Below are 16069 nucleotides of genomic sequence, written 5' to 3'. Positions count from 1 at the left end.
TATGTAGTCTTGGTGGAGAGTTGTCTCATTAGCATACCCCATTTTATTTTGATATTAACATAAAAATAAGTTTGTTGAAAAATTGAATTTTGATGTATATGTTTGTTCACACTAACAATACTACTGTTTTTTCGTTTTTTTTAAAGATTTATAAGAAGTAAAATTTTAAACAGTTTTGTATTTTTCACTTTCAGATTTCTAATAAAGATTTACGAAAATAAGAAGATTATATCCAAAGGTAAAAATATTGTAGAAGGGTTATTTATAGACAGGATTATTTCTTTAAAGATGTTATTCTAGTGTTGCGTTTATTGCAATTTGAAACGTTTTATTGCAATTTGAAACGTTCAGGAATATTTTCATCCAATAGAGCTATTTACTGTTGCTTGTGGTAATACAACAAATTGATACTGAATAAAAAATAACTGCTATTTTAAGATCATAGACTCAAAATCAGAATGCCGTTTACAGTTTTGGCAAAAGAGGATTAAATATATCCTTGCATGGTCTGATTAAAATTGATATTGAACGAATACAAAATAACTGCTATTTTAAGATCATAGACTCAAAAACGGAATGCCGTTTACAGTTTTGGCTTAAGAGGATTAAATATATCCTTGCATGGTCTGATTAATTACAAACTCAGACATATAGTAATATAGTTATACATATTATTATATAAGTATTTGGTAATATTACATATTAAAACGTAAGTAATTCTATATTATATCTCATGTATGATTGTAGTTATTTGGATAATAATACTTCAAAATTAATCTCGGATTATTAAATTTTTAAATTCAGAAAAATTGTGGCGAAAAATGCGACAGGGCAATAATTGCAATAATTAAAACTCACATTTTGGAACCTTTTATATGAATCAAACAGAATTTTTCTGAATATCACTAAAACTAAAATTTACAGTATTATAGTATCAGCTTTTAGTTACTATTTATGTTAAAATGCCTCTTTATAGATGTAACATATGGTAGTAGTTTATGTCAGACATCAAAATGGTTTTGTTCTGTGACTAATACAATCACAGGATTACAAGGACAGCAAAATGAGTACAAAAAACTAGTTTAACTATAGATAACATTTAATAAAAAAAATAAAGAGATGTTGTAAGATTGCTCATTAATACAACTATCCACCAAAGTTCAATATAGATGTAAGCAATTTTAGGCAACCTAAAGGCCTTCAACAATAAGAAAAACCCATTCCATATGGTCATTGGCTGGTCTAAGCTTAGACTAAGAGAACTCATTGATCATGCAGTGCATATCAGGCTTAAGATTTTGGTTAAAGTAGTTTACCAAGATTTTGTGGTCAGATTGACTTGCAATAAAGTACATGTACATAGAAAAAGAAAATGTGGTATGAGTGCCAATTGAGACAACTCTCCATCCAAGTAACAATGTGTAAAAAGTAACAATTACGGTAATTATAGGTCAAAGTACAGTCTTCAGTATGGCGCCTTGACTCACACCAAACAGCAAGCTATAAAGGACCCCAAAATGACTTATTTTAGATAAGTGGAAAGCAAATTCAAACAGGAAAACCAACTTTCTAATGAGGAAATTATATAAAAAAAGACAAAATAAGGCTTAGAGTTACTAAGACATTTTATCCCATCAACTTATTTGTGACATATAAATTTTACTTTCTTGAATGCTGAATATTCTTTTATTAATTTGCAGTAATATGGTGACAGTCCACTCATCTAGTTGAATGTTAGTGTTAAACATGAATCACAGTATGGGTCAGGATCAAAATATGACCCATGAGCAGACCCTGCTTCAGACCCTCAGCTTAGGTCATGGTAAGTATGGTCAAGAATCAAAATATGACCCATGAGTAGACCCTGAGCTTAAGTCATGGATATTATAGTCCAAGATCAAGATAGGTCCTATGAACAGACCCTGCTTCAGACCCTGAGCTTAAGTCATTGTAAGTATGGGGTAGGATAAATATACGACCCATGAGCAGATCCTGCTTCATACCCTGAGCTTCAGTCATGGTAAGTATGGGCCTGGATCAAAATATGACCAATGAGCAGACCCTGCTTCAGACCCAGGGCTTAAGTCTTTGGAAGTATGGGTCAGGATCAAAGTATGACCCATGAGCAGATCCAGACAGTGCTTCAGACCGCCAGGATCAAAATATGACTTCAGCTTAAGTCATGGTAAGTATGAGCCTGGATATCAAAACATGACACATGAGCAGATCATACATCAGACCTTGAGCTTAAGTCATGGTAAATATGTGCCAGGATTAAAATATGACCCGTGAGCAGACCCCATGCTTCAGACCCTGAGCTTAGGTCATGGTAAGAAGAAGCCAAGATCAAAATTGATTCACAAGCAGGCCAATGCTTCAGGTCTTCAGATTAAGTCATGGTAGTTAGAGGCGATAATCAAAATATAACCCATGAGCAGACTTGGGCTTAAGTCATGGTAGTTAGAGGCGATAATCAAAATATGATCCATGAGCAGACTTGAGCTTAAGTCATGGTAGTTAGAGGTGATAATCAAAATATGACCCATGAGCAGACTTGAGCTTAAGTCATTGTAAGTTTGTACCAATATCAAAATATGACCCATGAGCAGACTTGAGTCATTGTAAGTTTATTCAGATTAGTGAAATGGGGCAAAATATTGAAGGCTATAGAAAAGTGGCCATAAAAATACAGATCAGAGAATGCTTCAGGAAATGATGGACTAAACAATCTGGAAAAGAGAATTGTGGGGTGCTCAAATATATAAAATTATGAATAATAAGGGAAAAGAAAAGAAAAAAAATAGAATGAGCTAAAATAAACACAGAAAAATAGAACTCCTTAAATTAAAGTCAAGAGAAAAATCAACATGATCAACTAAAAGAATACACCTTAATGCTATTTGTCAGCTATTACTGGATATTACACAGGTTCCTGTAAAAATTTGACGTCACAAAACAAAATATCTGAAGCCACAATGGAAAAGTAATTGTTGTATGCGTCGAAAGTTCAAGCGGCCGGGTCAGCCAGGATTAGCCATAATAAATTTTTAAAAAGGGAGTGCTAAAATAAAAAGAAAGGCGAATAACGAATGGACAACACATACCGTATATAACAATGGTGGTAAATGATTGATAGAGAAATTTACCAAAGAAATACAGAAAAGTAGAACTCCTCCAATCAGACCCTCCTTTATGCAATGGTGATATGTAGAAATTGAAGAAACCAATTGTCCTTGAGTAGAGTTATATAAAATAAAATCCTTATTGATTTATAGCCATCAAAAGATTACCATTCTGTTGCATGTAGTAGTTTAAAGCCAATAGAATGAACAATTTCACAAGAAAATCAAATTATTGTGTAAAAGAAATGATGTTTCATTGGAAATTGATGTCAATATCCTTAGAATTTGATGTTTTTAATGAAATCTTTCACTTCTACATTTGATTGATGAAAAAGTATTTCCTTGAAAATTATTTAGTAGGATTGAAGTCAGAACTGATTGGCACAATTTAGAATGATCTGAAAACAAATGTTTAATAATTTTAATGTTTGCCTTCATATTGATGGATTCGTCAGCTTGAACTTAAGAATGAGAAGAAAGCTGTATCCATAATATTTGTTTCAATTTGTTTGACACAAATGAGAAAAAATTGTGTCATGTTTGACAACAAATGAGAGAATTGTTTTTTCATATTTTGATAGTTAAGGTAGTACCCAACACTTTCACTAAAATTAATTTGGCTCGTTTAATTTTCATAAAATTTTGACAAAGTATTTACTTTCAACCTTTAATAAAAATTCAAAAATTTCAAAAATTTTGAACCAACTATTTTGTCAGAAAAATTACACTGGTTATATAGCAGTTTGGCAAACACCAATTTTGGTCATTGGGAAGCTTAATATCCCCCTTACAACCCAATGTAATTAAAACGATTAGCTGACTTTACAGAGTTATCTCCCTGTAGTGTTAGGTACCACCTTAAGTGCCTAATGATTAACAATTAAAAGAAAAGAAAGGTTAATAATTACTTTGTTTATATGTTGGCATTTTAGAATTTGAAATAGTATGTGTTGGTGACTTTCTGCATGCTTTTAGATATAATCTGAAAATGGGATCAATTATATTGGAATTTAAGGATTTCAGAATAGAACCTATAAGGCAGTAACCATTTGATTTTCTAGAGGGGGGCCTGGGCTATGGATTTTTTTGGAAAAAAGGGGTTTGTTTCCAGTTTTTGGAGAAAAAAAATAATTTGTTAATGAAGCTGCCACATGATATTTAATGCTAACATTGAAAAAAAAATTGTTTTCGTTTCGACTTGTCGCCAAAAAGTTTGTCTGAAACAAAAATCCATAGCCCCCCAGAAAATCAAATGGTTGCTGCCTTATCGAGTTCTATTTTGAAACAAGATTTTATTCTTCCTCATACAGGATATTTTTTTATTATATATTATATACAAAAACAATGTAAAATTTTCATACTTAGATTTATATTTGGTTTGAGTTAGGGATAAATGGGGGATATTTTTTTTGGCAATTATGGTATTGATTAATGATACATTATAAGTAAAAAAAGGTCTAATTATATAATTATTTTTCAACCCAGACTGGATGTCCAGAAATATATCATGTTTTAGGACCCAGACATAGACAAATTTTAAATCATGTACATAATTTACTATATATAGAATTGTGTATTGACTTTGGCTTAAGTATTGTATAAAAACATGTAATATTATTTGTCATATTTACATGTATTTTCACACAGCAATAAAGGGAAACAACTTATAATATTAGTCAAGCGTGACCACTCAATTCCTGCCAATTACTTTGATTTGTGTAATAATTCTAAATGTTACATTATACCTAAAGGGCATAAATTACTTTTGGTCATTTTTGTATGGGGACAGAGTAAGGGGTATTTATAAAAATAAAATATTCATTGTATTATTTGGTTATCTAAATGATAATGAAATATCTTTTTTATAATAATTTTTAGAATGCAGTTATTGAATTTAGTATACTATTTTAATTTAATTGTGTGAATAAGTCACAATATTCTATTTGAAATAAGAAAATCTCCCTCCCCCACTATAAACTCAGTGCATAACAGTCATAAATATATATATTTATTTATGTATACTAGTAAAGGTCACTCTGACTTTTACCTAGTAGCTGACCAGTATGAGATTACAAAAAATAAAAGTGTTTCTCTACTGTTGTTTTTCATAAATGTAAATTTTTTGGGACTTTTAATTGTGCAGTGCAGTTTTTCAATATATTCAATATTATTTGGATTAAAATTAGAATACAGAAAGAAATTAGATGCCAGAATTCTATGTTAATTTTTTGTGAAGATATTTGTGAAAAAACCCCACCTATATTCATCATTTCAAAAATTCGGATTTGTTTTTACGTTATGTGTAAAATATAACATATGTTTCTATGACAGCTGATATCCAAGGAAAGTGACGAGTGTGCCTATGAAAAAATAATTGTTTAAAAAAAAAATATAGTTGAAAAAAAAGTGATCTGGAATTTTAATATCTTGATTAATGAGTTTGAGGGAAATGCCATGAAACTTTGGAAAATAATAAATGTCAAATTTTTCTTCCGTTGTCGGATTACAAATATTCTTATGTAATTATTCAAAGTGCTTGGATTTTATTGTTGCTATTGCATAATATGATTCAAATGTGAAGGCAAGCTGAATGTCAGTTGCACAAAAAATATAGCAAGACAGTTTAAAAAAAGTTTCAATAAATTAGTCCTGCATCATTATGGAGTTTGACGATTTGTTTTTGACAGCTGAACATTCCCAATGTTCCCAGCAGACATTAGAATCGTGTATCAGCAGTTTCCCATTTGAGGATTATACAAGTAAGAAATCAGATTTTAGTTCCAAGTTAAATGCAGGAACTATTGGCATTTAGGAGTGAGGTTTAGGGAGGGCTTTAAGGTGCATGAACAAAATTGAAATAAAAAGGCCAAGTTATGTTGAATGAAAAAATTTGAAAAACAAGCAGACTGGGTGAAATACATATGTACTACATTTCGTCCATTTGAACAAAACCAAGTGAATATTGAGCTTCAACCAAGAAAACATGTGAAATAAAATTGCAAAATAACCTTTAGCACTAAAATTATACTTACGCAACCATATTTAACATGTTTAAAGTACAAATTTAATTTGAAAGAGTGATGAAATAAGCCACACATGAATCCTTAGTGATCTGTACAGTGTATTTGCATGTGATCTATTCATTTTAATATTGCAAAACTTCACATTTTTAAAGAATTCAAACATAATTTTCTAGTTACATGCAATAAAATTGATATTTTTTGGTAATTTACCAATGTTTAAAACCTACAATAGTAACAGTCACCAACAAAGGTGATTGTATTAAAAATATCTTTTGAAGATAATATTACAATAATTCTGATATGATTGGCATATCTTCAAATGCTTGAATGTGATTGGTTACATTGTTCTAATTTTTTTTTGGTTTACACTTCTGTGAATCAATGTTATTGAATTATTATCCTAACCTTTATAAATTCTATATCAATTTGATTGGTACATTATCATGCCTAGTGATAGACATAAATGGAATACTGTCCCCCCCCCCCCCCCCCCCCCCCCCCCCCCCCCCCCCCCCCCCCCCCCGGTTCCAGTAGAAAGTTGTTACGTGTTAATTATAAGAATTAAAGACACTTTTTTCGTTGGTTTAACGATGTACAAACTGTGAGTCAGAGAGCCACTCACTTTTCACACATCAATTTATTGAATGATGATGGTTATGGGCAATTCACTATGTAATATCTCTCTTTAGTCTGTAAATGTACATGTATATTATTCTATAGAATATTATATGACTGGGTCACAACTCTTAAAAACTTGAGATGACTTGGGTATATACAAATAACTTTTCTTTACTAGATACCCGTTATACAGATTATCTTATACTACATGTAGTGCTGTGCTATTTGCATAGCCAGTTTTAAAGAAGAATCTATAGGAATTGCAACTTTTCAGTGTTTTATAAGGCACCTTTTATAAATAAAGTGGAAACCCATGGAAATTTTTGTAAATATTTTAATGAGAAATCATCAAAATAATTAACCAGCAAAGAAAAGTGTTGGAATGTTGTCATCAGCATTTTCTAAATCAATGAGATGATGAGGTTGTGCAATATAAAGTGCTAAACATAATTATTTTGACAGGAAAATAAACATTAGAATTGTTCTTGATAGATAGATAGATAGATATAAAAAAAAGTTGGGTTTTGTTAAATGTATTGTTAAAGATATTTTCTTAAGTAAATATCCAGTCTAAAAAAACAGTTCCTTGTTGCTTTTACTTTAATTTATTATTCTACCATTACCATAATTACTGTAAACTGGGAACAGTATACATAATATATCATTATATATGTTCCTGCTGTAAAAACATATTTTTTATACTGTACTGATAGTATTTTAAAGAATCTAAATTTTTATGTTATTTGTTGAAAACTTTTAGTATACAATATAAGTTTTAATTAACTCCCGTCTGGATAATATCCGTTGCAGAGGTGTTCCATAATTGGAAGTAAATACATATAGAAGAAGAAAAAGAATGATTACAGAAATTGATAAATTATCCAAAATTAAAATAAGTTTAAAATTATAACATAGTTTCATATTGAATATATGGTCAACTTAAGAGTATTGTGTATGACCTCCACGGAATAGTGTGTCTATTTATATATGTAGACAGTTACGTTAAGGTAATCCAGCATTACTTTCAGCGCTTTGATTTTCATAGATTTATAAAATTACCTCCCCTGTTACTGTTCCGAGATAAACAATGGCCGACACGAAGTGATGGTTGTGATACTTTCTGGACGCAAAAAAACATGGAAAAGCATGAAGAGAAGTCGAAAGAAAACTGTAAGAATCCACGGAGGCTGTGAAGGATTGTTATCAAATTATTTAATCCCAGTTTCTGTTGAAATAATCTTCATTTTCATGTATAGATGATGTCGATAAATGACATTTTGGAAAAATCTCTTATGTTTACAATATTCGCGAATTTTATTTTGATAGTGAAAAGAATATCCAAAGATCCTTTAACTGTTTTTTCAGTTGTTTTTACTGTTGATGTTATTTAAATTATGAAATATAATCGTAAAATTGATAGAAAGTACCAATTTCAGAAAAAAAACTATCAAATATATCCGATACTCGCAGGCAGAGGTAGGCCAAATAATTATGACTGCTTGAAAGGTTATTATACATTACAGTTGATGTAAGGCATCAAAGAAAAAAAGGAAAATAGCCTTTCAAGACGTCATAATTATTTGGACTAGGCAGAGGATGATTCCTGCTCATTAACAGGTCAGGAATAATCATTAATAAGTGGATTATACTTAATTCAAGTATTATCCACCATTTCAGATAAAATGAAACAAACAAATTGAGGTATAATCCGTTTTTATCTCAAAATTGTTGTAAGAAATATTGGAGCATTTTTAACATTTACCATAATAACCTATGATGACGAAGTGTGGGTTATTGGTCTAGTGATTAAGAATAATGGCTACAGTGCTGAGGTCCATGGTTGCATTTGCTTTGACCTGAAGATCCTGTTGAGTGTCACAGTGGTTCTCTCTGAGTACTTCAACCTGCCACTCAATAACAGTCTTCCTAGTGTCCTAGTACTCCCTTTGCGGTTGGGGTTGTCCTTGTAAATACGTTAGCAACTTATCTACATTAATCTCAATGGTGATTGCACATGGATTCCGCTGTATTCTCGCAGCTCTTGTGGGGTCCTTTGGACCAGTTCAAACATACTGAGTGGTGACATGTTTATATTGATTCTAACACTTCATGCTGCAACTTGTTAGAGAAACCTGAAAGTTAAAATGACCCTCCTTTTCCGTCTTTTAAATTTTGAGTTTTCAATTAATAAATCTCTTTTTTGTTCTGTAGTCTCTTCTTGTCCATTTTGACTAACAACTCATATAGTTGGAACTGATGCAGACTTCAGGAAACCAGTCATTAATATCTGTCAATCAGTTGAGGTATTATCCACATTTTCTCAAAAGGCAGGGCAGGAAATTCTAAGCAATATCTGGTATAAAAACAGGAGTTTTGTTTTAACTAGAAAGGCCACTTTGGAGGACTTGTAAGGACAAAGTAAACTCCAACTTTGATCATGAGATCAAGCTGCAGATATCTCTTTGGTTTGTCTATTTTACCAAGAAGATTGGTGGCTCTCTCGAAAGACTTGGACTTGTCATTAGTACATGTACATGTATACTCCCAAAACTATGTTTAAAGTTGTTAAGTTCATGTAGGGACACATCTCAATTAATCCTGATCTATAGGAAGTGTTCACCTTCATGTACATGTATTCCAAGAGCTTTCCTGAGGGAAGCTATGAATAATGAATAAATATATATATATATATAGACTACATGTATGATGGAACAAATTTTCAAAATATTTTCAAAAGATGCTATAGAGTATAGCCATATATTAATAGGTAGAATTTTTAAGATATTTTTATTGAAATGATATGATTTTGTGAAATTTTGCATAAAATACTGCTGAAAAATCTACTTTGAACATTTTTATTTGTGGTAAATTTATAACCACGAAATACACTATAAAGTTGGTACACTCGACATGTACATTAAGTTGAGTACAAATGTATGTTAATTTCAACATATATTTTTATGACCCCATAGTAATATTACACATGACCTTTCTACACTATTGTCAAGATAATATTAACCAGTCATTTATCAATAATATTAGCATAACTTTTTTTAAATGCTTGAATAATTTTACTATTTTTGAAACTTTATAACCAAATAATGGTATTTATATATTGGTTAATTCTTCATCCTTTGTCAACGATGTAACAACAAAAGTATGAATTTTTATTGGTACAGTGGAGTTTATGTTTACGGTGGTTAATTGGGTGTTCAGATCATTGACCTAAAGAATTTGCCCTCAATTTTTTAACCTTGAATCATACAAATATAAAAAACATTAATACATACAGGTACATTGTATGTATAGGATAATTATATCTATTCATAAATTTTGGGGTAATTTTATTCAGAATTGATACTGATTAAAAAAAATTAAATTAAACATGTGGCTTCCCCAGTGTTTAAGTGCTTGGAGTCAAGAAAAAGACTGCCATTTAAAGATATCATTTGAATTGTTAAAATTTTGTCATGTCTAAAACCCCTGTAGAAGAAAGAATCTGTCCTTTGTGCCTCTTAGAAGTTGAAGATGAATTTCATTTCACTTTAATATGTACAAAACTAAATATAATTAGAGACCAACTGTTTTCCAAAATTAGTGAAATAGTTCCCTCTTTTTTAAATATGACTAATGAAGCAAGATTTAAATTTTTATATACGTGTGTTGAGACTGATATAATTAGAATTATTGTTAAATTTATAAGCGACATGTACATTTCTAGAAATGCTTTATTAAGCACTAAATAACTTTGTGGTACCACCTCCTCATATAATGTTTATGAAATTGGTATGATATATATATGTTTGTATGTTTGTGTATAACAAATTTGTATTGTCTTGGTATCAATCCTGTAATTTTGGATTTTAAACCAATAAAAATTACTTACTTACTGTCTAGGTCTCTTTTATGGATTTGTATGTTTTATGGATTTTGCTTATTGTTGAAATTTGTATGGTGACCTATACATGTAGATACTGACATCTATGTGAATTGGAGTCTCTTGAATAGTTGTCTCACTGGCAGCCATACTAAATCATCGCCTTATTTTATATTGACCTCTTATACTTTTCAATTTCAGCACCCATCAATGCAGACCACTCACCATACAGCTTAGAACCTCAGAATGGCAGCTATGTCGGATCTCACTCAGCTTATGAACATTATTTATTTGCTCAAAAGTCTGGTTATATGTTGCCTAACAACCAGCAACTCAAAAGTGAGTACCAAAAACAATAGAAAACATAATATGTATTCAAGAACATTCATATGGTATCTATATAAATTCAGTGGCCAGTTTTCAATATAAACCACAAGCCTTATGGCCAATGCTGGTTAAAATGAAGTTAGGATCATTTGTTAAATTCAATTTTGATCTCAAATTCAATCAAATAGATTTAAAAAAAAATATGTGTACCAAATTGGTCACAATTGAAAAATGTGATATGTATAATTATTTTTGGCATTTGCATGAATTGTGTAAATTGAAGAAAAATGCTAAAGGTTCTTGCTTCCACAGCTTTTATATTTAAAAACTACAAAGGACAATATTTGCATAAATAAATGTGGTGTTGTTTCAATGTGAAGTATAATTTCAGGTCCAATGTTTGACACTCAGGGAATGTATGAGATGCAGAGTCCAGCGACCATGTCCGACCCAAGCATGTCCCCCTCACCACCACCCCCACCCAGAATCTACAAGCCATGTGTGGTATGCAGTGATAAGTCATCAGGCTATCATTATGGAGTTAGTTCCTGTGAAGGATGCAAGGTGGGTATACATACAATGTACAGGATATTTGTATAAATTTGATATGAGACCAAAGAAAACTGGCCTTACACACTTTTTTTTAGAGTTTTGACCTATGAATTGAGGTTTAAAGTTAATAAATAAGTATTAATGCAGAAACAGAAAACAGACAAGAAAAGAGTGACTTGAAAAGACAGATTTTCTCTATAAAAAAACTTTAAACAGGAGACATTTATAGCTGTTTTACTATTACTATGAAAATTATTTGCACAGTACATTGTAGTACAGCAAAATTATCCAATCCAAATACCATATTGATTATACGTGGGATACAATTTTTTGTGGAATTCATGGGTACACATGCATATATATATAGAAATGTTCATGCAGGTTAACCTCAAACTTAAATGTTCAATAGATTTGTAGACTTTCCCGAAACCTTGGAATCGAATATCCAAGAAAATAAAATATTTCCATGCACTAGAATAAATGAATCAACATTGCTGTAAATTCTGAAAGGTTTTTGTCCCCTTAGTATTACGATTGTTTGAAAATGGACACACATGCAAGATCAATAATTGTGATTTCAAAAAATCCTGCATACAAACAATGCTATCAAATTTTCAAATGAGATGTATTATTTTTACACTTATATACATGTATCCAGTGGCAATTATTGTATTGATAAAAACGGACTAAAAATTTCTGAATGTTCTTGTCATTTCTCCTCGACTAAAATCTGTAGTGAGTTGTATGGAGAGACCCATCACTTTTCATCCTACAAAAATACCTGAAATAAACACTAGTTTATATTCACACTTGTATATTCATATCCATATATATTGGGCACAGGACGTTTGCGCTTTTTTACCTGTAAAACGATAGGACATTTGCGCTTCAAATACTATGGACATTTGCGCTTTTAATTTTGATTCACCTGTATTAAATTGACCGGACATTTGCGCTTTTTACCTAAAGTGGTCTACCTGTAATCTTAATGAGAAGTAATCATTAAGTTAAAAAAAATAACTTATATTTGTCATTATAGTTAGTTCACATTTACACAGTCTTGAACATGGAGTTTAAAGTTATAGAGACTAGTAAATGAAAAAAATGTTTATGATTAGGTACATTAATGAACAGGCTCCCCAAACAAGAATTGAGAAGTAGAAACTCGATCATTTATTTAAGTACCAATCAGGACAGATAACAAGAGCAAGATTTGTTCACTCATTGGGCTTCGAATATCAAGCTATAACTGACCTGTAATTGTAATGACAGTACATGCATGGTTTTATTTCATAAGAATGTGTACTTTTAGCTGTACATAAACTTTTAAACAAATATCAACAATATGACATGTTTGTGCTATGAAATGATTTTTAAACTTTTAACCATAAAGAATGACTTTAACTCTGCCCGGTCAAACCTGCCGGTCCCAAGCCCGGATAAAAGAAAAGGGAAGTCATAGATATATATATAAAAAAAGCGCAAATGTCCTATGTGAAAAGCGCAAATGTCCATTTTTAAAAAGCGCAAATGTCCTATGTTTTGAAGCGCAAGTGTCCACAAAAAAAAGCGCAAATGTCCTATGAAAAAGCGCAAATGTCCTGTGCCGTATATATTGATATATACCACTCTTTAATTTATGACATGCTAGTGGCTTATATAGAGGTTATTAACCTGATGTGTTTACACAAATTTCTCATAGACTCTATCTGACATCCATTGAACCCTTTGACTAGGTATCCTGGGGCCAGTGGAGTTCATAAAAGTCTAGTTTTCCAAACTTTTACAAAGACCTGAATTAACCTATGGAATTTATGTAGGGGAAATGTCCCAGAGACTATTTCACCTTTTATTCTTGGATTTAATTTGGTCTCCTGTAAAAAAAAAAAATCAAATTATTATAATATAGCCAAGTCAACATACTTGATTCTGATATTAATTGAATAGGATTGCAAAAAGATCAGTGGCTATTTGCAGGTGGACTCTAGCTTCCTTAACCAATTAGAAACTGCATTATTGGATGCAATGATAAAGCTGACAGTTTGGAAAGTGACTTGAAACACTGAACTGTTTTGAAAAATTAGGAAATTGATGAAAGTAAGGCATCATAAAATTAATTTATCAGAAGTAAGGGGAGAAAAATATAGTACCAAAAGCAACCATGATTTGTTAGAGTATTCTTTTTTTGTTCACTGAAAATTGAGCAGATTTTATTTTCGCTGGTACTGTTCTTTACATTAATTTTTTTTTGTTCAACTGTTAACTATAACTTATACTGATATTCATTAACAAGTATTGTGTAAAACCAAATAAAAACATATTTGTTCGACAAAAACAAATTTGACAAATGGCAACGAACCTGCAATATACAATACATGTAGGATCCAATTTTTGAACTGAATAAGTCTAGGCTATTTCAGGATTAGCTGATACATTTTTTTTTAATTTAAAATTTTTGGCAACCTACTAAACCTTCTTTTTTCAGCAGGTGACTGAACATTGTTTTCTATTCTATTCCCTCAAAAAAAGGGGAAGATTTAGGTTCTTAGAAGACTCTTAGCCTTTTCATGGAACCTTTAATAATCATCTTGTGAGATCTCTACAAAATGCCAAAAAGGGCAGCCATAATGAAATACATGAACTGCCCAAAGGGTTCTTTCTGGTAGACATGGTAGACACAAGGCCATTGATCAGTTCAATGACCAAATATTTACCATAACTAGAATAAGTAAACATGTCTCAATAGCCTTATATATTATTACATGTTTTACAAGGTCTCATATTTTCTGGGAAATTGACCACTATTGGTCACTTGTTTTGTGAGTAGAGTTTGTTTAATTTATCAATGGTTTTCATTTGATTGAATTTTACATAATGGTCAGTAGGCCAGGTGATGACATGTACCAGGTATGTGCAAATTTAAAAAACATTTTTTAAATATTTTTCTGTAACTTGATTTATAATGACTTGTTTAGTCGAAAATTTCATTTAAAATTTAAGAGATATATATCTAGCCCTCCAAATACACAAGTATTCCATTCTCAATTTTACCCTTGTTGGGTTTATCTTTTTATTAATTACACCATAAATGTAAGAATCCTGGGTTTTGATTGGTTGATAGCCGGTGTATTTTTCACCAATTTACTGTTATCAAATGAATATCATTCATTTTTTAACGCCGCCGGGGTATATGCAAAAAGGATATATGCCTCTTTTACCCTCTCTGCTGTGGTATTTGCCAAAAAATACTCTATCCGACTGGACGCTTGTAACGTCACATCATCAATGCATTTTTGAAAGTTAACATTCGGTGTAATTAAACAGATATAGCATGTTCTTGAGGGGTATTCGTGAAAAATACCAGTCTTGAGAATGAATTACCCTCGCCTTAAGGCTCGTGAAATTTAACATTCTCTTTACTGGTATTTTTCGCAAATACCCCTCCTTAACATGATATATCTGTTTATTATTGATCGGTGTATAGGTCTTAAAGTTTCTGTGAATGTCCAAAAAGGACCAATATTTTCAATATTTTTCACCATCTAGTCAACTATGTGCACATGTTACCAGTGATATAATTTCTAAATATGTGTACATGTATGTTGTAAATATGTACAGATTTAATAGTTCAGAAGGTTGAGGTTGGTTAGAAAAAGGCTTTAACTGAAACAAATATTTTTTATTGAACACTGAGAAAAGTTACAAGTTATTTGTGGCTTCATATTACATGTATTAGTCTTGAGATGATTTGTGCATTTTTTGGATACCTGTGAACCATGAATTTGAATGTTAAATGAGTTACAAATATTCTCTTGTGTTGGATGCATACACTTTTGCGAAACCAGGAAATGAAACATCCACAAAAATGAAAGATTTCCCCAATCCACGAAAATTTGTAACAACGAAAATAAATGAATCCGCCAGACTTTTTTTTTTAAGAAATCTTTGATTTGATCCAGTTTGAGTACATGTACTTGGATTTTTTTAATTTACATGACATTTAGGCCTTTTACATTTGAGTACATGTACTGGCAATGGGAATTTTACATGACATTTAGGCCCTTAAAACATTGTATAACAATATATAAATTAGCTGTTCATTAGCCATTGTTAATGTTAGCACAGTCCTTTAGTAACCTGAAACAATTTATTAACACTGAATGTGTGGTTTTCGGGTGTGGATTTATATTGTTTAACACCTTTAGTTTCCTGGTTGACGTTCATTGTTATAATATTTCTATCTGGTCATTTTTGGTATGCACAGTCTGCGCCAAAAACTTTTTCATCTACTGGTCCGGACACTAAATATCAATTTGTCTCTATATCATGTATATGACTATATTAAATTTTTTAATATTTTCACTAGTCCGAATCAATATTGACTAGTCTGGGGTATAGGACTAGTGGCTAAAGGTGCAGACTGTATGCAGTTCTGCAACAACATGATCATGAACAATCCATACATAGTTAGTATAAGCATATCTTCCCTTTTGTTTATTTCTGTGAAAGGTTACAACTGAACATGTACAAATGTGTTAACTTGTTGTTTT

General features: G+C 31.2%; 1 protein-coding gene across 4 annotated transcripts in view; it reads left to right on the top strand.

Moving 5' to 3' along the window:
- Positions 1 to 194: 194 nt before the first annotated feature.
- The window catches only part of LOC139503253 (retinoic acid receptor alpha-like), a 31232-nt gene continuing 15357 nt past the window's right edge, over positions 195 to 16069 (top strand). For 2 of the 4 annotated variants that reach the window (XM_071293017.1, XM_071293016.1), the window contains exons 1-3: positions 7815 to 7933; positions 10842 to 10979; positions 11359 to 11531. In XM_071293017.1, the coding sequence (XP_071149118.1) occupies positions 7900 to 7933; positions 10842 to 10979; positions 11359 to 11531 (345 nt within the window). In that variant the 5' untranslated portion in view covers positions 7815 to 7899. Of the gene's footprint in view, positions 239 to 1700; positions 1823 to 7814; positions 7934 to 10841; positions 10980 to 11358; positions 11532 to 16069 lie in introns of those variants that run through there. The other 2 variants (XM_071293015.1, XM_071293014.1) reach the window with 2 other exon arrangements.

This window comes from Mytilus edulis, chromosome 14, assembly GCF_963676685.1.
Source record: "Mytilus edulis chromosome 14, xbMytEdul2.2, whole genome shotgun sequence".
NCBI classification, from domain to species: domain Eukaryota; kingdom Metazoa; phylum Mollusca; class Bivalvia; order Mytilida; family Mytilidae; genus Mytilus; species Mytilus edulis.
The sequence above is the reverse complement of the archived record's forward strand: the minus strand, read 5'-3'. Positions and strand labels throughout refer to the sequence as shown.